This window comes from Passer domesticus, chromosome 32 (assembly GCF_036417665.1).
Source record: "Passer domesticus isolate bPasDom1 chromosome 32, bPasDom1.hap1, whole genome shotgun sequence".
NCBI lineage: Eukaryota > Metazoa > Chordata > Aves > Passeriformes > Passeridae > Passer > Passer domesticus.
The window spans coordinates 585,315-605,895 of NC_087505.1; the positions used below are offsets into that span (position 1 = coordinate 585,315).

The 20,581-nt window shown below is 58.8% G+C and overlaps 6 protein-coding genes across 6 annotated transcripts; all 6 read right to left on the reverse strand.

Moving 5' to 3' along the window:
* On the reverse strand, nucleotides 1-2,743 carry LOC135288344 (protein MRP-126-like). Its single transcript, XM_064401699.1, has 3 exons — nucleotides 2,097-2,743; nucleotides 1,424-1,582; nucleotides 1-1,121 (listed from the first exon to the last, which is right to left on the reverse strand). Exons 1-3 carry the CDS (start codon nucleotides 2,103-2,105, stop codon nucleotides 936-938), a joined length of 354 nt encoding a protein of 117 aa, XP_064257769.1. The 5' UTR covers nucleotides 2,106-2,743; the 3' UTR covers nucleotides 1-935.
* Nucleotides 2,744-4,363: 1,620 nt separating this feature from the next.
* Nucleotides 4,364-5,500, reverse strand: LOC135288170 (protein S100-A7A-like). Its single transcript, XM_064401495.1, has 2 exons — nucleotides 5,309-5,500; nucleotides 4,364-4,528 (listed from the first exon to the last, which is right to left on the reverse strand). The coding sequence occupies exons 1-2, from the start codon at nucleotides 5,498-5,500 to the stop codon at nucleotides 4,364-4,366; spliced, it is 357 nt and encodes a 118-aa protein (XP_064257565.1).
* Nucleotides 5,501-8,201: 2,701 nt separating this feature from the next.
* Nucleotides 8,202-9,115, reverse strand: LOC135288061 (protein S100-A9-like). Its single transcript, XM_064401345.1, has 2 exons — nucleotides 8,963-9,115; nucleotides 8,202-8,444 (listed from the first exon to the last, which is right to left on the reverse strand). Exons 1-2 carry the CDS (start codon nucleotides 9,113-9,115, stop codon nucleotides 8,202-8,204), a joined length of 396 nt encoding a protein of 131 aa, XP_064257415.1.
* Nucleotides 9,116-12,306: 3,191 nt separating this feature from the next.
* LOC135288243 (protein S100-A4-like) lies at nucleotides 12,307-13,245 on the reverse strand. The gene is made up of 3 exons (XM_064401595.1): nucleotides 13,093-13,245; nucleotides 12,627-12,780; nucleotides 12,307-12,548 (listed from the first exon to the last, which is right to left on the reverse strand). The coding sequence occupies exons 2-3, from the start codon at nucleotides 12,762-12,764 to the stop codon at nucleotides 12,384-12,386; spliced, it is 303 nt and encodes a 100-aa protein (XP_064257665.1). The 5' UTR covers nucleotides 12,765-12,780; nucleotides 13,093-13,245; the 3' UTR covers nucleotides 12,307-12,383.
* Nucleotides 13,246-14,974: 1,729 nt separating this feature from the next.
* LOC135288245 (protein S100-A4-like) lies at nucleotides 14,975-15,840 on the reverse strand. The gene is made up of 2 exons (XM_064401596.1): nucleotides 15,700-15,840; nucleotides 14,975-15,159 (listed from the first exon to the last, which is right to left on the reverse strand). The coding sequence occupies exons 1-2, from the start codon at nucleotides 15,838-15,840 to the stop codon at nucleotides 14,998-15,000; spliced, it is 303 nt and encodes a 100-aa protein (XP_064257666.1). The 3' UTR covers nucleotides 14,975-14,997.
* Nucleotides 15,841-18,594: 2,754 nt separating this feature from the next.
* On the reverse strand, nucleotides 18,595-20,236 carry S100A16 (S100 calcium binding protein A16). Its single transcript, XM_064401670.1, has 3 exons — nucleotides 20,107-20,236; nucleotides 19,572-19,733; nucleotides 18,595-19,109 (listed from the first exon to the last, which is right to left on the reverse strand). The coding sequence occupies exons 2-3, from the start codon at nucleotides 19,725-19,727 to the stop codon at nucleotides 18,945-18,947; spliced, it is 321 nt and encodes a 106-aa protein (XP_064257740.1). The 5' UTR covers nucleotides 19,728-19,733; nucleotides 20,107-20,236; the 3' UTR covers nucleotides 18,595-18,944.
* Nucleotides 20,237-20,581: the final 345 nt, after the last annotated feature.

Here is a 20,581-nt window from a genome sequence, read left to right on the forward strand (position 1 = left end):
GGGGATCCTGTTCCTGCAGCAGCTTTGACCCCGTTAGGAGGAATTTGACATTTTGGGTGTCAAAAGTGCCTCCAGAGGAAGCTGAAGCAACCTGGGGGTGAAGCAAACCTGGGGAAGTCTTGTGTTAATTGAGTCTTGTGTTAATTGTGTCTTGCTTCAGCTCTGCTGCTTTGGGGAAGCTTCTGGAAAGTTCCTTCCTGGAGCTGGGTGGTTTCAGGGCCTTGAGTCACCCTTGGGAAATCAGCTCTGCTACTTTTCCTGCCCCAAAAAGGGTTTGGGAAGCTCCATCCCTGCTCCCAGCCAGCTTTTCCCTCTGGGCAGCAGCTGATTATTAACCAATTAACCTTTTTGGGGCAAATTTGGGGTGTTCTGGGTCAGGGATTGGGGTTGTTTCACATTCTTGTCCACAAACTATTTTTTAAGTCCAAAACTTAATGTGTCCACCACCATCTGTGGAGCAAAAATGCCCTAAAAAGGGTTTTCCTGCAGAAAATAATGCTCATCCCTCCCCATCCTTCCTGCCACCACCACCGCTCAGCTCAGGACCCCTGTGCAGAGTTTCCAGGCTAAAAAATTGCATTTTTTCCAGTTGGAAATGCAAAAATCTGTCAAATCCTGGGTGCAACCCCAACCCCTGTGAGCCACCAGCAGCTGCTGGGGTGAATCCCAAATTCCCAGGCACCCACCCCAATTCCTGGGAAGCTGCAGCCTGCCCCAAAAGTGGATTTAGGAGAAAAAAGGAGGGAAAAGCCCAGGAAAACCCCCAGAGACATGGGAGAGCTTTGGAAACCTTTATTTGGCAGCAAAACCACGGCGCTGGGAGGAAGAGGAGGAGGAAGAGGAGGAGGGAGGGAGGGGTTGGAGGCCGGATTCAGCTCTGGAGCCTTCTCCAAGCTCCAGGATTCCTCTCCAGGCGGAGGGAAGCGGGGGCTGCCTCAGTGGTGGTGCTGCTGGTGGTGGTGGTGCTGGTGCTGGTGGTCCTCCACCTCGTGCAGGTGCTCGTGGGTGGCGCAGGTGACACGGGTCACCAGCAGCATCGTCTCTCCAAAGCTGATCTGGGCGTCCTTGTTGACGTCCAGGTCCTTCATGATCTGGTCGATGGTGGCCTTGTTCTTCACGTGCTGCAAAGGAGGAGCAGGAAGGGGCAAAATGAGGGGAAAATCCCCTCGTTTCTCCCCTGGGTGGAAAAAACTTTTGTTTGCATTTAAGAAGGTGAGTTCCAAACAAAAAATGGGTTTGGGGGGTGTGGCTTCCAGGGGAAAAAGGAAATTTTGGGCTGATTTTTGCAGAGAAGGGGATGAGAGCTGTGAGGGTTCCTTCATGGAGAACGTTTATGATGGGGTGGTTGGGCAGGAGAGCAGAGCGGGAAGGGGGTGAACCCAAACCCTGGGGACAATCCAGGCCCTGGGGTGCAGCCCCTCACCTTCAGGTAATTCGCCAGCTGCTTCTCAATCATCAGCTTGAGCTCGTTCTTGCTCAGGGTGTCCCTGTCGCCCTCGCGGCGGGAGTACTGGTGGAAGACGTCGATGATGACGTCCATGGCCTTCTCCAGCTCCGACAGCTGCTCCTGGCTCTGCTGGCCCTGCAGGAGAAACGGTCACTGAGAATAGCCAGGAAAATCTGGGATAACCAGGCTGGATCCAGGAAAATCTGGGGAGGAACGTTCCTTTTAGGAGGTGTTGGAGGCTGAAGGAACTCCTTCTCCAAGGAGGCTGAAGGACCTTGCAGCCTCTGTGCCCTACAGATGAGAGCTCTGAGCTGATTTGGCCCCAAAATGGGCCTGGCTCTGCTGATAAACCAACCAGAGCAGCTGAAAACACCCCAAAAACACCCCAAAACCCTCTGTGGGGACACCAAGCAGGTGACAACACCCCAAAAACTCTCTGTAGGGACACGGAGCATGAGATCTGACATCCAGGAGCCTCTCAGGTGGCCGGGAACCTCTTCCAGGAGGAAACCTCTCTCCTCATGGGCTCTGGAGATGGTTTTGCTCAGCCAGGACGTGGGGTTGAGATGAAGAGGAGCTCCCTGAGGATCCTCGCACCTCGGATGACCTGGAAAAGAGCACGGGCACCCCAAATGCCCCCTGCACTTGCCTTGCTCATCTTGTCACCACAGCAAGGTCCCCTGGGGTGGGTACGGGGCCGGTGCCACCCCGGTGTCTCTTATAGCCCAGCCATGAGGTGTCCCCATTGTGAAATATCCCCATCCCGTTCCTGGCTGGCCCCACAACACCCCTGGCATTGCTCAAGGCTCCGGGAAGTTGCCCAAAAGGGGCTCTGTGGCTTTTCCCGCAAGCTCGGGGTGTCACAGGCTCAGCTGGGGGTGGCCTTGTCCCCTCACCTGCTGGGATTCGCCACCAGCTCTGGGCAACAGCCCCTTCCCTTGGGATTTTTCCATATTTGGGATTTTTCCATATTTGGGATTTTTCCACATTTGGGATTTTTCCATATTTGGGGTTTTTCCATATTTGGTATTTTTCCACATTTTCCTCCCTTCCGGGGCTGTTTGCTGATGCCAAGTCACCCACAGTGCCATTCCTGCCCCACTCGTCCCCAAAATGTCCCCACCCCTGGTCCATCCCAGTGTCCCTGGTCCATCCCAGTGTCCCAGCCTTGCCAGGATCCCTGAGCTTGGAAAAAAAACCCCAAAATCACCAAGCCCAACCTTTGACCCCTCGCCGCAGCAGAACACCGAGTGCCACCCACTCCTGTGGCACTGTGTGACACAGGGCACAGGTGGCACCGGGACCATCCCCAGCCTGCAGCAACCAGCTGTCCATGAAAGACGATCCGGGCGTGTTCCTGGCCTGGCCCAGCTCCAGGAGCTCCGTTCCATCCGTGCCAAGGGTGGCTTGTCCCCACCCCAGGTGTGCCCTGAGCTGCAGAGCCCAGGTGTGGCTGAAAGGAGCATTTTGATTTTGCTTTCCAGGGCTCTGGCCTGGCTTTGTGGCTTTTTTGTGTTGTTGTTTCTCGGCTTTGTCGCACAGGCCCAGAGCGGGCCTGGCAGCTCCGAGCTGCCATGTTTGGGAGCAAAACGAGATTTTCCAGTGTTTCCTCATTAAAATGAGCTGCCTGATGAGTCAGCACACTCATCTGGGGTTTGTTTGACCTGCCCAGCTCGGGTTGGTCTCGGGCACGGTTGGTCTCAGGTTGGTCTTTGGCCTCCTTGTTTTGGAGGCCCAAACAAGGCCTGGGGCAAACTCAGAAGCTCCTTTCAGCAGGAATTTCCTCCTGGAAAGGGCAAACAGGGTTTGGAGTCCCCATCCCTGGAGGTGTCCAAGGAAGGGCTGGACATTGGTCTGGGTGACCAGGTGGGGACAGGTCACAGGCTGGACATTGGTCTGGGTGTGGGGACAGGTCACAGGCTGGACATTGGTGACCAGGTGGGGACAGGCCACAGGTTGGACATTGGTCTGGGTGGCTAGGTGGGGACAGGTCACAGGTTGGACTCAATCTTGGAGGTCTTTTCCAAGTGAAAGGACCCCGGAATGCTGGGATTCCGTCCCCAGCCCCCAGCCCTGGCTGTGGGGTGCTCTGCTTTCACAACGGGCAGGTTCTGCTGTGCAGGACATCCGGGGACATCGGGGACGTTTCACAACGGGGTGTCCGGGGAGTTTTGGTGCAATTTCAGGAAACTTCCTTGACTCGCTTTGATCACCCTGGAGGTGTCAGGGGGACGAGGATGGGGGACAGGGGGTTCCAAGGTGGCCTCAGCCAGGAGTGACTCCCAGGTGTGGGGACCCATAAACTAGAGCAGGAACAGCCCAGGATCTGCTGGGAGATGCCTGGGGACCCACAGAGACACCCCGAGGTTGCAAAGAGTTGCAAAATTCTTTCAAAACTCACTTTTAGGGGCAGGAGAGTGGCTGGTGTGGGAAGAGGGAGCAGCAGCTTTGTCCCCCCTGGGGTCCATATCCCAACACCCCAACACCCCAAGTTCCCAAATCCCAAATCATCATCAAGCAGAGCGTTCCCAGTGCCTGAGGTGCAGGATTTGGGATTTGGGATGTTTGGGTACTGCAGTGTTTGGATATGGAAGTGTCTGGACTCCACATTTCTCCCAGAACAACAGAAAATCATCATTAGCATACCCTGAAATCCTAATATCCCTAACCACAGGATTTTGGGCAGTGAGTTTTTTTTGCTTCATGAGGATTTTTTGGCATCCTCAACAAAACCATCACTGCAGATGACCCCACCCACCCCCCTCAGTCCCACCCCCTCGACAACGGATGAGGAGACGGGAAAGGCTCAGAGAACTTCAAGTGATGCTTTATTGTGCCAAGGGGCTGCTCCAGGCAGGCAGGGAGCAGCCAGAGCCCAACTCCCAAAGCTTCCCTCTCCCATTTCCCGTGCCAGGCTCAGTCCTTGTCCGGCCCGCAGCGCTCGGAGCCGTGGCTGATGCGGTGGGCGTCGTCGGCCAGCTTGCTCAGCACGATGGTGAACTCCTCAAAGCTCAGGTCTTTGTCCTTGTTCAGGTCGGTCTCCTGGAAGAGCTTCTCCAAGTAGCCAGCCCGGTTCCTGTCCTAAATTTGGGGACACAAGGTGGGGGTCACTTCCCTGCCCTGGCTCCACCCCAGAGCTGGGTGGATCCTTCCCTGCCCTGGGAAGGGTTTGGAAGCTGCAGGATGTCCCAACCTCACCCTTAGCTCCAAATTAAACTCCAAAAGGGACAGGATTTTGTCCCAAATCCTTGTAGGTGGGGACACAGCGGCTTTTGGGAGAAATCAATTGGACCAGGCCAATTTTGGGAATCATCAATTATGAACTTGCACCACTTTCCAACTTATTGAGAGAAACATTAATCTCCCAGAGCCCTCAGAGCTGAGGCCCAAGAAGCCCTTGAGAAGGTTGGTGAGGCCCTCCAACAAAGGCAAGCACATGGATGTCACAGACATTTAGGAGAAAAAATGCAGTTGTGTGGTCTCAGATTTCAATGGGACACCTCAAAGAGGGATCCAAATGGGATTTCTTATCCTATAGATCTCCAAAACCAAATTTACAACATTAGAAACAACAGCTGGGATCATAATCAGAGCCAGAGCAAGATTGCTGAGAACAGCAGGCAAAGATTTCACAATTTATCTGCCCTTGAAAAGAGAATCTTTCAATTGGGCATTGCAAAAACCAGAAGAATTGCAAATTGCATGGCTGGACCGTGTCTGATTCACTTTCCACCACCACACACAGCAGGAGGAAGAGCAGGGGTGGCCCCAAACTGGGTGTGACAGAAACCCCCCCAGTGCCCCCCGTGCCCCAGGTGCTCCTGAGCCCCATCCCTGTGGGGTTGTCCCTCGGGAACTCACGCAGGCCTTCAGGAAGGACGGCGCCTGCTCCGTCAGCATCGTCTTGAATTCATTGAAGCTCAGGAGGTCGATCTCGCCCTGGCGGACGCTGTACTGGTGGAACCTGTCCACGATGGTCTGCAGGGCCTTCTCCAGGGTGCAGTTCCCCGGGAACTGCCGGCCCCCGGCCTGGCTGTGGGTGCTGGTGGACATGGCTGAGCTCTGGAAGGACCTGCAGGGGTTGGGGACAAACCTCGAAGCTGAGAGGAGCCAAAAATCAGCGGGAGCTGCACCTGAACCCAGGGACACCTGCAGCTCTTTGGTGTGGAGCAGAAAATGAAGGGATTTGGGGATTTGTTCCAACCCTAACCCTAACCCTAACCTGGAGACATTTTTTGGGTGAGGGAAGCAGGGTCAGGCCGCTGGGGCACCACCAACGAGGGCGTTTAGGGCAGAGGGCACAGAATTAGTGGTGCCTCCACCAAAGATGGCACCAAAATCCCATTAATTTGTCTTCATTTTCCAACCCAAACCAACCTCCTGCTCTACCCCAAGGAGAACTCATCGCCCTGGGCTGGTGGATCCCAAACTCATCCTTTTCCCTGCAAGGACCATCCTCGTCCTACTCACCCTGGTCTCCGAGGAGGGTTTGCAGGAGATGGATCCATCTGTGTGACCCAGGAGCCTGGAGCAGCCCTTTTATACCTGTCTGAGGTCCTCTTTCATCAGAGCTGGTGACACACCTGCCACAAGCATCAGCTTGAGTTCACATTTCCCGCACCTGGAAATTGCCAGGTGGGAACCCCGAGGCCCTCCCAGCCTCATTCCTCCACTCAAGTTCCTGGTTGCACCCACCAGGCTTTGGAAATGTTGTCCTTGGCCCCTCCATCACCTCTGACAGGGCTCAGGGAGGGGAAAAACCCCGGCTTGGTCACACCTCCATGTCGAGGGCAAGGACGTTCGGGCAGAAGTTACCAAAACTTGGGGAGTTTTGTAACACAACAAAAAATTTGCACATTTTCCTTCTGCTGTAGGAGCAAACTGGGCTGTTCCACATGGAAACAGGGATAACTTTGTCCCCTGGGTGAGTTTTCAATGTGATTTCTGTTTTCTACAATGCCAACTGGTTGGATACTGCCCAAGACAAAGCAGCATCTGTATTTTATAACTTGTTTTCCAGAATATTTTCCATTGTTTTCTACTTGGATTTTGCTCTCACTCCAGAGGTTTTCTGGAGGAAACTGGGCACAAAACCAGGAGAAAACGCAAGGCTGGGGTCTTTTCTGGCTGGTGCAGGAACTGCTGTCTGTTTTGCAATTGTCACCTCTGCGTCACCCATGTTAGGGACAAGGACGAGCAGACAATGAGAAGATTTAAAAATCAGACAATTAGAAGGTTTAAAATCAGACAATGAGAAGATTTAAAAATCAGACAATTAGAAGGTTTAAAATCAGACAATGAGAAGGAGGAAGAGGGAAGGACCAGCTGAGCCAGGGGTGCCCATTCCTGTTTGAGGATGCTCCGTGTCCCCGGGGCATTGCACGGATTTATTCCGGTATCCCTGACTCACTTTATTGCTCCTTTTGTTTCCCGGCCCCGCTCCTTGCAGATTGGCACCCATCCCAAACTGGGATGTCAAACTGGAGTGTCACCCACCCCAAACTGGAATCCCAAATTGGAGTGTTATTGGTCCCAAATTGGAGTGTCATCCATCCCAAACTGGAGCGTCACCCACCCCAAACTGGGATCACAAATTGGTGTGTCACTGATCCCAAATTAGAGTGTCACCAATCTCAAATTGGGATCCCAAATTTGAGTGTCACCGAACCTAAACTGGAGTGTCACCCATCCCAAATTGCACCCTCGTCCCCCAGCTGGCAGGGAAATCCTCTGGTGCTCTTGTGCAGCTCCCACGCACGTCCCCTTTCCCAATTTTCCCAGTTTTCCCCTAAAACCTGTGGGGCAATGCCCAGCCCTGCAAGGGCAGCGATGCCCAAGTGACACAGGGGTGGCAGTGAGTGACATTTGCCTTAAGGGACAAGGGAGGGTCCCCAAATTCAGAGCTGTCCTGTGTCACCAAGGTACCACCCAAACCCCGCTGGTTTCACCCGGGACAGGCCCTGGTTTGGGCTGATGTTGGATCCTCCTGAGCCCAGGGGTTCCCTACTCAGTGTCCCCTCACTGATGGGTCCTGGAGCTCTTCTCCCTCCTGTTTCAGCCCCCAGGAGTCCACGGTGGCTTTTAGGTGTGTGGTGACCTGGGGGACGTGTCCCAAACCATGAACGGTTTGACTCGTTCTGCAGAGCGGCCGTTCCTCTGAGCAGTTCCAAGCATGGAGTTCCCAGAGCACCTCAGCCTCATCTTTGCTCTGCTGGGGCTGCTGGGTTGTTTTGGGGTCACAAAAACATCTCACACACGCCTGGGAAGTAGCACCCACAGGATGTGGCACCCTTGGGATCTGGCACCCCCAGAATGAGGCACCATCAGAGTGTGGCACCCCCAGGATGTGGCACCCCCAGTTCCAGGGCTGGGTCTTGGCACAGACCCTTGGAAGAGCCTCCCACAACTGTGTTTCACTTCTGGCACTGCCTGGAGCCTCACCCTGGGATCTGACACCCTCCAGGAGCCCACTTGCCCTGTGCTGCCCACTGGGGACCCCCAAAACCTTGTCCCGACCCCCTATGCCCAGAACAAGGACCCCCCTCCCGTGCCACTCTCCCCTTCCCATTGCTTTTCCCATCCAATCCCTGCAGACCCCAGGACACGGAACACAGATGGGTTTGGTGCTCAAAGGAAGGGATTTTATTTCAATGCCACAAAGGAGAAGCAGGTGACCAAGGTTTGGTTACAGGGCTGAGGCTCCTGGGGGGACGCAGAGTCCCGTGGCTCGGCCACCGTGGGAGACTGTTCCGTTTCAGCGACGGTGGCTGTGCCCATGCCCGTGCCCATGCCCGTGCCCATGCCCGTGGTCATGGCCATGGTCATGGCCGTGGTCATGGCCGTGGTCATCACCAGGGCCCTTGTGGGACCTGTTGTGGGCATCAATGGCCACAAGGCTCAGCGTGGTCAGGAACTCGGTGAACTTGAGGCGGCCGTCGTGGTTGGCGTCGGCCTTGGTGAAGAGCTGCTGGATGTAGCTGTCAATGGTTGTTTTGGGCTGTGGGGGAGCAGAGTCAGCTCGGGGTCATTCACCCTTAACCAGCGAGGGCTGAACCCCAAAAAACCCTCCTTCTCTTTTGGAAGCTCCTAAGATAAAGTTCTGGAATGTTCTGCCCAGGGAGGTGGTGGAGTCACCATCCCTGGGTGTGGCACTGGGTGCCAGGGTTTAGTTGAGGGGCTGGGTTGGACTCTATGATCTTGAAGGTCTCCTCCAACCCAGTGATTCTGGAATTCTGTGAACCCTCCCCATCCCCAAGGATCTCTGGAAGTGCCCAAGGATGAGCTCTGAGCACCCCAATCCAACGGAAGGTGTCCCTGCCCAGCATCCCTGGAATGAGAGGATCTCCCAGGCCCGTTCCCACCCATCCCATCTCATCCCAACCCATCCAATCCCATCGATCCCATCCCATTGATCCCATCCCATCCCATTGAACCCATCCCATTGAACCCATCCCATCAATCCCATCCCATCCCAACCCATCAATCCCATCCCACCCCACGTCTCCGGGCTCTCACCGGCACCGTGTTCCTCAGGAACGGCTCGGCCGTGTCCTTGAGCAGGCTGGAGAACTCCTCCTTGCTCAGGTAGTCGTCCATGGGGTACCTCATGGCGTACTGGTGGTAGACGTTGACGGCGCATTCCAGCGCCAGCTCCAGGTCGGTTTTCATCCTGCTGGGAAGGGACAAACAGAAAATATCAAACAGAACCCCAGCCCGGGCACCGGCCGCTCATCAGGAAGGAGCTGCTCACCTTGGAGGAGGTCTGGGCTCTGCAGAGGAAGGAGCAGGAGGATCGGGTGATGCCGAGCTGGGGATGGCACCTTTTATACCCTGCCGGAGCTGCCAGCCGTGCCAGCCTCGGTTCCCGGCAGGGCAGGAACCTCCAGGAGTTGTGCAAGGCAGCACAGCACGCCCAGGTGAGGATTTCGGGCTCCTCACCCCATCCAGGAACTGTTATCGAGGGAGGGGAAGCCCCAAACTCATCAAGGAAAACAAGGAAACACCAAAAATGGCATTGGGGGTCAGCGATGGTGCAGGAGCTTTTCTGGAACGTTCTACAAGTGTTCGATGGAGATGATGGAAGAGGAACTTTCTGGGTGGGGGTCTCCAGCTGACACTGGTTTCACCCAGTGGTTTGTCCCCGATGTTTTTGGTGAATTTGGCTGCTGGGGGGTCTCGGATTAAGCCCTTTTCTGACTCACAGATGGGGCAACTGAGAGACATTTGAAAAACTTTAATTTCATTTTATCGGGCTTTGAAAATTCTCCGCCAATCCACTTCCCACAGACAGGTGCCAGGGTGGCCAGCACATCCCACCCCTCCCTGAGGACATTCCCCATGATCCAGGGGACAATTTTGCTGGGTGGAACTCTTCCAGCCGCTCCTAGGAGGTGGCACTTCCCGGCAGCCGGAATTGCTGCCCGAGGATAACGCAGGGCATTGGCCAACGCTGCCCACCCCAGCTGTCCCCCAGGTCTGGGACCCCCCCAGTGCTCCCAGTGGAGCCCCCCAGTATTCCCAGTGCCCAGAATGAGCTGAAGAACCCCGAGTGTCAGAAGGGGGGTGGTGAGGAGCCTCCACCCGAGGTGGTCACGAAGGCTTTTGGGAAGTGACGATGACAGTGGTGGTGAAACATCTCCCGCCAGCCTCCTAATCCCAGGAACTGCTGCCAGAAAAACCCAAAATTGCAAAAGAGGGAGACAAAGGGACGGGGTTTGGGATGGGGACGGGCGCGTCCTCAACGGGAAGGGGACATGCGTGGGCTGGGCAGAGGGACACAGGTGACCCGGCAGGGACACGGGTTCAGACAGGCCTGGGGATGGCAGAGGGCATGGCTGGGCCACGTGGGGACAGGGACAAGGACAGGTGAGTGCCATGGAGACAAGCACAAGGACAGGTGAGTGCCATGGGGACAGGGACAAGGACAGGTGAGTGCCATGGAGACAAGCACAAGGACAGGTGATTGCCATGGGGACAGGGACAAGGACAGGTGAGTGCCATGGGGATGGGAGGGGGACAAGGACAGGTGAGTGCCATGGGGATGAGAGGGGGACAAGGACAGGTGAGTGCCATGGAGACAAGCACAAGGACAGGTGATTGCCATGGGGATTGACGGGGGACAAGGACAGGTGAGTGCCATGGGGACAAGCACAAGGACAGGTGAGTGCCATGGGGATGAGAGGGGGACAAGGACAGGTGAGTGCCATGGGGATGGGAGGGGGATAAGGACAGGTGAGTGCCATGGGGACAGGAGGGGACAAGGACAGGTGAGTGCCATGGGGATGAGAGGGGGATAAGGACAGGTGAGTGCCATGGGGATGGGAGGGGACAAGGACAGGTGAGTGCCATGGGGACAGGGACAAGGACAGGTGAATGCCATGGGGATGGGAATGGGACAAGGACACCTGTGTGCCATGGGGATGGCAGAGGGCGTGGCTGGGCCACCTGGCAGGGGGACAAGGACAAGTGAGTGCCACGGGGACAGGAGGGGACAAGGACAGGTGAGTGATTTAGGGTGGATCCCTGTGAGGGGGGACTGATTCAGGGTGGATCCCTCTGGGGGGGATAAATTTAGGGTGGATCTCTGTGGGCAGCATCATTCCACCCTCAGATGGCCACAGGTGAGGAGTGGGATTTTGGGGCTCCCTCTCACCTGCCCAGGGGTGCAGCCCCGTTCTCTGGGGGTTCACTGACTTTGGAGGAATGCAGAATTTTTTTCCCTAAATCTTTTTTTTTTTTTCCCTAAATCTTAGAATCCCAGGATCCTGGAGGTTGGAAACTCTCCAAGATCACAGAGTTCAAGCTGTGCCCAATCCCCACCTGCTCACCCAGACCAACACCCAGGAGTTCCCCGGACACCTCCAAACCTCCCTGGGCAGCCCTTCCAAGCCCTTTTCTCTTTTCCAGGAGGAAATTCCACCCCACGAGCCCTCCCTGAGGCCGTTCCCTCTCCTCCAGTCCCTCTGTGTCACCGCTGGAGCATCCCCAGCTGAGGATGACGGCGGCGGAGGGGGCGCAGCCACATCTGGAAGGGGCGTGTGGCACATCTGGAGCCCGCAGCGTGACGAAGCTTTTCACTGCGAGGGAAAAGGGCACCGGGGGAGGAACGGAGTGGCGGGGCCGGGAGCGGGACGGGCTGGCCCGGGGCACCGGGAAGTGGCGGCTCCGCACGGCCGCACCCCGGGCAGGAACGCGGCCCAAGCCCCGCGGCAGGAGGGGTGGGGAGGCGACAGTCGCGACATCCGCGGGGCGGCAGGGCAGGGACGGAGCCCGAGCCGGTGTAATTCCAGCTCTGAGCTGATCCCGCGTCCCTGCGGGATGTGAGCGGCTCCCGGGAAGGAGCGGCCGGGCAGGGCTGAGTCAGCCCGACGTGGCTGCCGGGAGCGGCCCCGGGGGCGGTTCGGAGGCCTCGGGGGATGGAGAATCCACCCTGGGCAGAGCCAGAACCAGAACCAGAGACAGAACCAGAGCCAGTGCCAGAATCAGAGCCAGAACCAGAGCCCGCCTGGGAGTGGCCCCAGGGGCGGTTCGGGAGGCCTCAGGGGATGCAGAATCCACCCCGGGCAGAGCCAGAACCAGAACCAGACCCAGAACCAGAACCAGAACCAGAACCAGAACCAGAGCCAGAGCCAGAACCAGAACTAGAGCCAAAACCAGAATCCAAGCCAGAACCAGAGTCAGAACCAGAACGAGAGCCAGAGCCAGAGTCAGAGCCAGAACCAGAACCAGAGCCAGAGTCAGAGCCAGAACCAGAAATAAAGCCAGAGCCAGAACCAGAGCCAAAACCAGAACCAGAGCCAGCCTGGCATCACCCCCAGCTTCCCCCAATCCGGGCAGACATCCCCCCGGGTCAAAAACGCTTCATTTGAATCGAGATTTATTGAAATGACATCGGGAGCACAACGGGAGGGTGCCGGGGCGGCGCCGGGCCCTGCCCTCACTTCCTGCGGGGCATCTTGTCCGGGAGGTCCTGGAAGAACTCGTTGCACATCATGGCCATGCAGGCCAGGAAGGTCACGTACTCCTGGAAGTCCACCTCGTTGTCGCTGTTGCAGTCCAGGTTGCTCATCAGCTTCTGTAAACTCGCCTCGCTGGTTTGCTTCTACCCGCGGGGAGGGAAAAGGAGGGGTTAAAACCGGGCTCTGCACGCCCCCGAAGCCCCGAGCGGCCCGGCACTCACGCTGAAGCTCGGCAGCTCCTTGGTGAGCAGCTCCTTAAGCTCGGCTTTGTTGAGCTTGTACTTGTCGCCCTCGTTGCCCGAGTACTTGTGGAAGGTGGCGACCACCACGGCCAGCGCCTGCTCCAGGGGACACGCCATGGGGACAGCGGCAAGCCTGGGGACACGGGGAGGGGACAGAGGAGTTGGGCATGGCCAGGCACGCCCGTGCCAGGCCCGGGCACGTCCCGGGATGCGCCGTTCCCTCCCCGGCTCCACCTCCCGCTCCGGCCGGGCTGCGCAGCCCCAAAATAGAAGGAAAATGGGGCAGGGAAAGGGTTCAGGTGCTTTTCCAGCCCTCGCCAGGTGAAATCCACGTTCCCAGCTCGGCACCTGCAGCAGGAACCTCTGCCAGGGGGAGGGGGCAGCCGCGCCTCGGCAACATCTGGAGAGCATCTGGAGAGGGAAGGGAGGGGGGAAAACAACTCACCGACAGCTCAGGCGGGATAAAGGAGGACGGGCAGGGCGGAAGGGGAGCCAGCCTCAGGCCCTGGCATTTATAGCCCCGCCTGGGCCACACCCGGCCGGGGAGGCAGCGCCGCTCCCGAGCCCGCCCGGACCCGGCCGGGAAAGGAGAGAAGGAGGAGAAAGGAAACCCCCCCCCCCCCCCCCCCCGCCGCGGGCGCTGGTTTGGGTTAGGAGGAGCAAAATGTGCCCCTGGGGCTGCCCAGCCACCCCCCGGGCCGGGAGAGCCCCCCGGGACTGGGGGTGTGCGGGTGGGCACCGCGACCCCCGGCGGGCACCGGTGCCCCCGGCAGCACCCCGGGGCTCGCCCGGGACCCGGCGGGGTTTGGCCGCGGGGGTGGCGTCGAGCCGGGCTTGTGCCGAGGGGTTTTTTTGCCTTTTCCAGTGGCCTGGCAGCGATTTGTGTTTCCTAACGGCGAGGGCGGCGTCCCCGTTGTGTAACGGGGCTGCTCCCGTGGCTGCCCGGCCCCGGCGCGTGTCCCGGAGCTGCGGGGGCACCGGGAACCGGCACTGCCCGCCCCACAGCCCTGGCAAGACCCCCGAGCGTCCCCCAGCCGGGCAGAGGGACAAAAACGGCGACAAAGCCGCGGTTGCTCAGGGAGGGAAATTCCCCAAACCCCAGTTCAGGGGGGGTCTTCACATTTTGGCTGAAAAAACCCCCCCAAGGCTGATCTTCGTCACGCCACCAGCGAGTGGAAATTTGGGGGAATCGCTGGGAGGGGCAGAAGCTCCGGGGGTTCTTTGTAAAGGGTTTGGGAAGGGGCAGGGGAAAGTTTGGAGCTGCTGGAAGGGCCTGAGGGGGCTCGGGGAGGAGCTGGGGGCTGGGGGACAGCTCTGCCCTGCTCTGTGGGGCTCTCACAGCCGGGATTGTTCTCTGGAAAGGCAGAGAAGCTGAGGGACCTTTCCCGAACCAGCCCCGACCTGCCCGGAGCTGCTGGGGGCGGGGGAGCCCCGTGACTCCCAAATGCCACCCCCGGTTGTGGCCACGGGGACACGCTGTGCCTGCTGCGCCTTGCCCAGGCTTGGGGTGCTCCTGAACCCCCCCGAGGCAGGCAGAACGTTCAGGGGGACATCCAAGAGCTATTTTAGCTCAAATTTTTCCAAAATAAAACCTCCCAGGGCTGAGGCACGCCGTGGAAAATCCCACAGAGCTGGAGGAAGGCGTGAGTCAGCCACTGCTGGTGGCCACCGAGCCCCAGAAGTGAGCCAGGATTGGGGGAAAACATGAACAGAACCCCAGAACTGAGCCAGGATTGGGGGAAATTCTGAAAAGAACCCCAGAACTGAGACGGGATTGGGGTAAAACCTGAACAGAACCCCAGAAGTGAGCCAGGATTGGGGGAAAACATGAACAGAAACCCAAAACTGAGCCAGGATTGGGGGGAGCCTGAACAGAACCCCAGAACTGAGCTGGGATTGGGGGAAAACATGAACAGAAACCTGGAGTGTGGCCAGAATTGGGGGGAACCTGAACATAAACGCAGAACTGAGCCAGGATTGGGGGAGAAGCTGAACAGAACCCCAAAATTGAGCTAGGGTTGGGGGAAACCTGAACAGAACCCCAGAACTGAGCTGGGATTGGGGGAGAACCTGAACAGAACCCCAAAACTGAGCCAGGATTGGGGGAAAACATGAACAGAACCCCAGAACTGAGCCAGGATCGGGGGAGAACCTGAACAGAACCCCAGAATTCAGCCACAAATTCAACCACTGGAGAAAACCTGAACAGAACCCCAAAACTGAGCCAGGATTGGGAAATCTTTTATTGAAAGCCACTCAGGGCTGGGATGAGCACGGGGAGGGGACACTCAGGGGGTCACGCAGGGTCACTCAGGGTCACTCAGGGGGTCATTCAGGGGTCACTCCGGGGTCACTTCCTGCGGTGCTTGCTGGGGTCGTCCTTGAAGAACTCGTTGAAGCCCATGGTGATGCAGGCCAGGAAGCAAACGTACTCCTTGAAATCCACCTCGCTGTCCTTGTTGTGGTCCAGGTCGTTCACCAGCCGCTTGAACTCGGCCTCGTCCATTTGTTTCTGCCGGGGGAGAGGGTTTGGGGGGAGGGTTCGGGGGGAGGGGCTGCTCCTCCCCGCCCCTCTCCCCTGCTCTGCCTCAGGGAGGGGTTTTGGCCTTGGCAGCTGCAGGTGGGTGAGCTGGGCAGTGCCCAAATTAGCAAAAGTGCCTGCCGGATGTGGAAAAATTTAGCAAAATAAATAAATAAATAAATAATTATCGCCTCCCAGTTGAAACCACAAGCCAAAAAAGGGAAGTAAAGGTTTAAAAAAGAAATTATGAAAAAAAATGGAAATCGGAGCGTGATTTCCTTTGCCAAACCAAATATTTCTGTGGGTTTGTTTTTTTTAAAAAAAATCCTTTTTTTTATAAGAAAAACTTAAAGGAAAAATTTCCTTTGGGGCTGAGCCCCTCCAGACCTCATCCCTCCCCTTCCCCAGGGAAGCACCCTGAGGGACGAACCCACCAGAATTTCAGAAACCCCCCTGGCCCGGGAGAAGAACCCGGGGCTGCTCCTTCCCCGTCCCCCAAGGACACCCGGGGATGTCCCCGCGGCCACTCACGCTCCCGAAGACGGGCAGCTCCTTGTTGAGCAGCTCCTTGAGCTCGGCCTTGCTCAGCTTGTACTTGTCGCCCTCCTTGGCCGAGTACTTGTGGAAGGTGGTGACCATGACGGCCATGGCCTGCTCCAGGGGACACGCCATGCCAGCCTGGGGACACGGGGTGCCGTCAGCCTTTGGGGGTGCCCCGGGCTGCTTTTGGGGGTGCTGTTAGCCTTTTGGGGTGTCCCGGGCTGCTTTTGGGGTGCCCCGGGCTGATCTGGGGGTGCCCCGGGCTGCTTTGGGGTGCCAGGGCTGATTTGGGGGTGTCCCGGGCTGCTTTGGGGTGTCCCGGGCTGCTTTGGGGTGCCCCGGGCTGCTTTGGAGGTGCCCCGGGCTGCATTGGGGGTGTCCCGGGCTGATTTGGGGGTGTCCCGGGCTGATTTGGGGTGCCCCGGGCTGCTTTGGGGGTGTCCCGGGCTGATTTGGGGTGCCCAGGCTGCTTTGGGGTGTCCCGGGCTGCTTTTGGGGTGTCCCGGGCTGCTTTGGGGGTGCCCAGGCTGCTTTGGGGGTGCCCGGGCTGCTCTGGGGTGGAGGGAGCGGGCACTCACCGGCTCAGCGCGGCTCAGCTCGCCCAGCAGTGGGGATGCGGTGCCCGGGCACGGAGGGGGTTTATAGCCCGGCAGGGTGGCACTGCCCCCCCGCAGCCCCCGGCCCGCCCTGCTGCGCCCCGAGAGGGTTTCGCCCGCGCCTCATTTTTGGGTAACGAGCTGTGTGATCCCATTAATGAGCTCTGTGATCCCGTTAATGAGCTCTGTGATCCCATTAATGAGCTCTGTGATCCCGTTAATGAGCGAGCTGTGAGATCCCATTAATGAGCGAACTGTGAGATCCCATTAATGAGCTCTGTGATCCCGTTAATGAGCGAGCTGTGAGATCCCATTAATGAGCGAACTGTGAGATCCCATTAATGAGCTCTGTGATCCCGTTAATGAGCTCTGTGATCCCGCTAATGAGCGAGCTGTGAGATCCCATTAATGAGCGAACTGTGAGATCCCATTAATGAGCTCTGTGATCCCGTTAATGAGCTCTGTGATCCCGCTAATGAGCTCTGTGATCCTGTTAATGAGCGAACTGTGAGATCCCATTAATGAGCTCTGTGATCCCGTTAATGAGCTGTGAGATCCCGTTAATGAGTGAGCTCTGTGATCCCATTAATGAGTGAGCTGTGATCCCATTAATGAGTTGTGAGATCCCATTAATGAGTGAGCTGTGTGATCCTATTAATGAGCTGTGAGATCCTGTTAATGAGCTGTGTGATCCCATTAACAAACTGTGTGATCCTATTAACGAGCTGTGTGATCCTATTAATGAGTGAGCTGTGAGATCCCGTTAATGAGCTTTGAGATCCCATTAATGAGCTGTGAGATCCCGTTAATGAGTGAGCTGTGTGATCCCGTTAATGAGCTTTGAGATCCCATTAATGAGCTCTGTGATCCCGTTAATGAGTGAGCTGTGAGATCCCATTAATGAGTGAGCTGTGTGATCCATTAACGAGCTGTGAGATCCCATTAATGAGCTCTATGATCCCATTAATGAGTGAGCTGTGAGATCCATTAACGAGCTGTGAGATCCCATTAATGAGCTCTATGATCCTGTTAATGAGTGAGCTGTGAGATCCATTAACGAGCTCCGTGATCCCGTTGTTAATGAGCTGTGTGATCCATTAACGACCCGTGTGACCCCACAGCGGGACGTGCGGGGTGCCAGTCACCCCTCCAGGCCCTGCCATGGTCCCCATGGTCACCAGCCCCCCCCAAAGTGTCACTGCCCCGTCCCAGCTTTGTGGGGGGCCCCGGTACCCCCAGAACCGGCGGTGCTGACCCCAACCCATCCCGCTGACCCCAAAATTTGGGGCTGGGGACGCGGCACTGGGGTTTTGTGGGCACAGCCCACGGTGTCCCCGCGGTGTCCTTGTCCCCCAGGCCCTGGGCTGAGCTGGGCCCGTTTTCCTTGGCACAAAGTGACACTGGGGACAAGGGTGGCACAGTGGGCATCAGCCAGCACGGGGGGGTTGGTGCTGTGCCCCCCCCCCACGGGGAACACCCCAAATTCTCTGCGTGACAAACGTGTCCCTGTCCCCCCATCTCCCCCAGGGACACGAGGAGGGGGGGAAATTCCCGGAATTAACCCCCAAAATGGACTTGGGGTGGGGGGAGAGACCCCAAGGTGGGAAGGGTCGAGCCCGGATCTCCGGGGCAGCCGCGCCCGGCCCGGCCCCGCTCGCCCCGCACCCCCCGCGCTGAGTCACGGCCGGGCCTCGCCCCGCGGGGATTCCTCGGCCGTGACTCAGCCCGGGCCCGCCCGTTCCCACGGGCACAGCCCGGCTCGGCTTGGCACGGCAGCCCCGGGCTGCTCCGGGGGGCGGCGGGCAGCCCCGGGGGGCGAGGGGGGTCCCGGTTCGGCGGGGCCGCCACCCCTGTGCCTGGGGCTGGGGGCGCTCGGGGGGCTCCAGATCCATTACCCGCTCCCTTCCCGGTGGGAAATTCCCAGGAAAAGCCAAAACTGCCGGGCCGGGGTTCCTGCAGGGCACCGGGAGCTGCCCTGCCCAGCCCGGGGGTCCCGCGGGGCTTTGTCCCCACCCCGGCTGGGTGCCGGGACAGGAATTGGGGTGGGGGCTGCGGATGTTCCCCCCTGGCTGGGACCCCCCTGGGGACACGGAGGGACCCGCGGGGACAAACGCGGTGGCGGTGCGTGCTGACACCCCGTGGTGGCTCCGCGACACTCGCGACTGGCCTTGTCGCCAGCCCAGGCAAGGCGTGACACCGCGGTGGGGGCGGGGACCCCCCTCCCTCAGCCCTCCCCCCCCCCCCCCCCCAGCCCCTCCCTCCACGGCAAAACCCGAGCGGCGGCCGCTGCTCCTCCGAACTTTATTGCTGCAATAAATAACCACGGTGGGGGAAGCGCCCTTTGCCCGAGGAGACCCCCCCAGTCTGGGGGGCAGCCCCGAGGGCAGAGGGGGCGCTGCCCGTGCTGGGATTTCTGCGCTGAGGACAGACAGAATTCCCGGCCCAGAGCAGGGGGAGCCTCTTCCTCTGAGAGCAGGGGGGGCAGAAAAACCATGAACCCCCCGCGGCTGCCACAGCTTTGCCCCCCAAATCCCACCCCCGGGGGCTGGTGGGGACCTCGGGGTCCCGGAGGCTCGGGAGGGGGGGGCACAAAGCGGGGTTGGTGGAGGAGCGGGGGGTCCGGGGTGGCTCCAGCAGCGGCTACTTGGTGTGTTTGACACTCTGCTCCTGCTGGCGGATGATCTGCGCGATGGGGCTGGCGATGCCGCCTATCAAGGTCCAGTACTCCTCGAAGCTGATGCGCCCGTCCTTGTTCTCATCCAGGTCGCAGATGAGCTTGTCGGCGGCGCGGCGGTTCCCGGTGTCCTGCGGGGAGAGCGGAGCCGCTCCAGCCGGGCTCGGGGAGGGGGGAAAACCCCCCCAGGGACCTTTTTCTGAGATGGATCTCAGCAACGTCAGCCTTCTGACGTTTGGTCTTATATCAGCATATCTGCAGATTGTGGGAGTTTAGGTATTAAAGCATAATGTGTGAATCATAGCAACCCTTCAGTGTCCAGTGAGACAATCTGTCATATTCACATGGTACGTTTTACTCCGTCTGCAGAAAGTAGCTTCATGTGTGCTTTTTAAAGTAAAGAAAAAAAGAGCCGTAAATCCAACTCTTTTTGAAAATTGCACCATTTTGGAGCTGGCTAGCGCGCAGGATTTTTTTTGCAGAGTGACATTGAGTTTCTCAGCAAAGAATGAGGATTTTTGTCTGCGGAGAAATGTGAGTGGAGGAGAAGCAAGACCCCACCAACACCCGGCCCCGCAGCCCCCCGGGCTCACCGTCAGCATGTGGTTGAGCTCGCGGCTGAGCATCTTCCGAAAATCCTTCTTGCTGATGCGCCGCGGGTTCTTGCAGCAGCAGCAGCGGCTCGAGTACTTGTCGAAGTTGTTCACCAGCACCTGCACGGCCCATTCCAGCTCCGTGCACTCGGCCATGGTTCCCTGCGGGGGCGGCGCTCAGGTGAGACCCTCGGGGGTCTCCACCCCCTCGGGGGTCTCCATCTCCCGGGGATGGGGTGGGGGGTTCTCATTTCTGACATCACCCCCCAAAAAATCCTCGCTGCCACCTGCGCCAGCCCACAGGTGCCACCTGTGCCCGCCCCGCCCGCCCTACGGGGCCGCCACCCCCGCGCGTGGGCCGTGCCGTGCCGGGCCGTGCCGTGCCGGGCCGTGCCGTGCCGTGCCGGGCTGTGCCGTGCCGGGCCGGGCCGGGCCGGGCCGGTGATGACGGCCCCGGTGCCGCGGGGCTGAGCAGCGCCAGGGCCGCGGCCGGCGCTTGCCAGGGCTCATTAGGGAGGAATGGGGCAGGAATTACCAGCCAGCCCTCCTGTTGCTTCACGGCTCCGGGAAGGGCCCGGCGGGGCAGGTCCCGGCCTGCCGAGCCACCCCCCCCTTCTCCAGGGTCCCCTCGTGTCCCCTGGTGTCCCCGGGCAGGAAGCGCTGGCCGGGCCCAGCAGGATGGTCACCGTCACATCCCGGTGACAAGGACACGGAAACGGCGTCACCTTGGCAGGACTCGGCTCCTTCCTGCCCCGGTGGTGGCCGCGAGAGGGGACAGCTGGGCTCGGTGGGTCCCTTTGGTTCCACACTGCTTTGGGGACAACAGCGAGGGCCACCGCCACCGCCCAGGGGTGGCCCAGCACTGTCCCCACTCTGGGGACATCACCTGAGGGCGTCCCCAGCCCGGCTGCTCGCTCTGGGAGCTGCCCCGTGCCAGAATTTGGCTGCTGTCCCCTCTGCTCAGCCTGACCCTCCCCAGTGCCGCCCCAGGGAGGTGACACCGGGCTCGG

Excerpts from the sequence above, each read along its gene's own strand:
- LOC135288344 (XM_064401699.1), bottom strand. Across the intron at positions 1,122-1,423 it reads AGCTGGCGAATTACCTGAAG|CACGTGAAGAACAAGGCCAC; the intron begins GTGAGGGGCTGC and ends CCTCCTTTGCAG.
- LOC135288170 (XM_064401495.1), bottom strand. The coding sequence starts at position 5,500 with ATGTCCACCAGCACCCACAGCCAGGCCGGGGGCCGGCAGTTCCCGGGG. Across the intron at positions 4,529-5,308 it reads CGTCCTTCCTGAAGGCCTGC|GACAGGAACCGGGCTGGCTA; the intron begins GTGAGTTCCCGA and ends CCCCAAATTTAG.
- LOC135288061 (XM_064401345.1), bottom strand. The coding sequence starts at position 9,115 with ATGAAAACCGACCTGGAGCTGGCGCTGGAATGCGCCGTCAACGTCTAC. Across the intron at positions 8,445-8,962 it reads TCCTGAGGAACACGGTGCCG|CCCAAAACAACCATTGACAG; the intron begins GTGAGAGCCCGG and ends GCTCCCCCACAG.
- LOC135288243 (XM_064401595.1), bottom strand. The coding sequence starts at position 12,764 with ATGGCGTGTCCCCTGGAGCAGGCGCTGGCCGTGGTGGTCGCCACCTTC. Across the intron at positions 12,549-12,626 it reads AGGAGCTGCCGAGCTTCAGC|AAGCAAACCAGCGAGGCGAG; the intron begins GTGAGTGCCGGG and ends CCCCGCGGGTAG.
- LOC135288245 (XM_064401596.1), bottom strand. The coding sequence starts at position 15,840 with ATGGCGTGTCCCCTGGAGCAGGCCATGGCCGTCATGGTCACCACCTTC. Across the intron at positions 15,160-15,699 it reads AGCTGCCCGTCTTCGGGAGC|AAACAAATGGACGAGGCCGA; the intron begins GTGAGTGGCCGC and ends CTCCCCCGGCAG.
- S100A16 (XM_064401670.1), bottom strand. The coding sequence starts at position 19,727 with ATGGCCGAGTGCACGGAGCTGGAATGGGCCGTGCAGGTGCTGGTGAAC. Across the intron at positions 19,110-19,571 it reads AGCTCAACCACATGCTGACG|GACACCGGGAACCGCCGCGC; the intron begins GTGAGCCCGGGG and ends CTCTCCCCGCAG.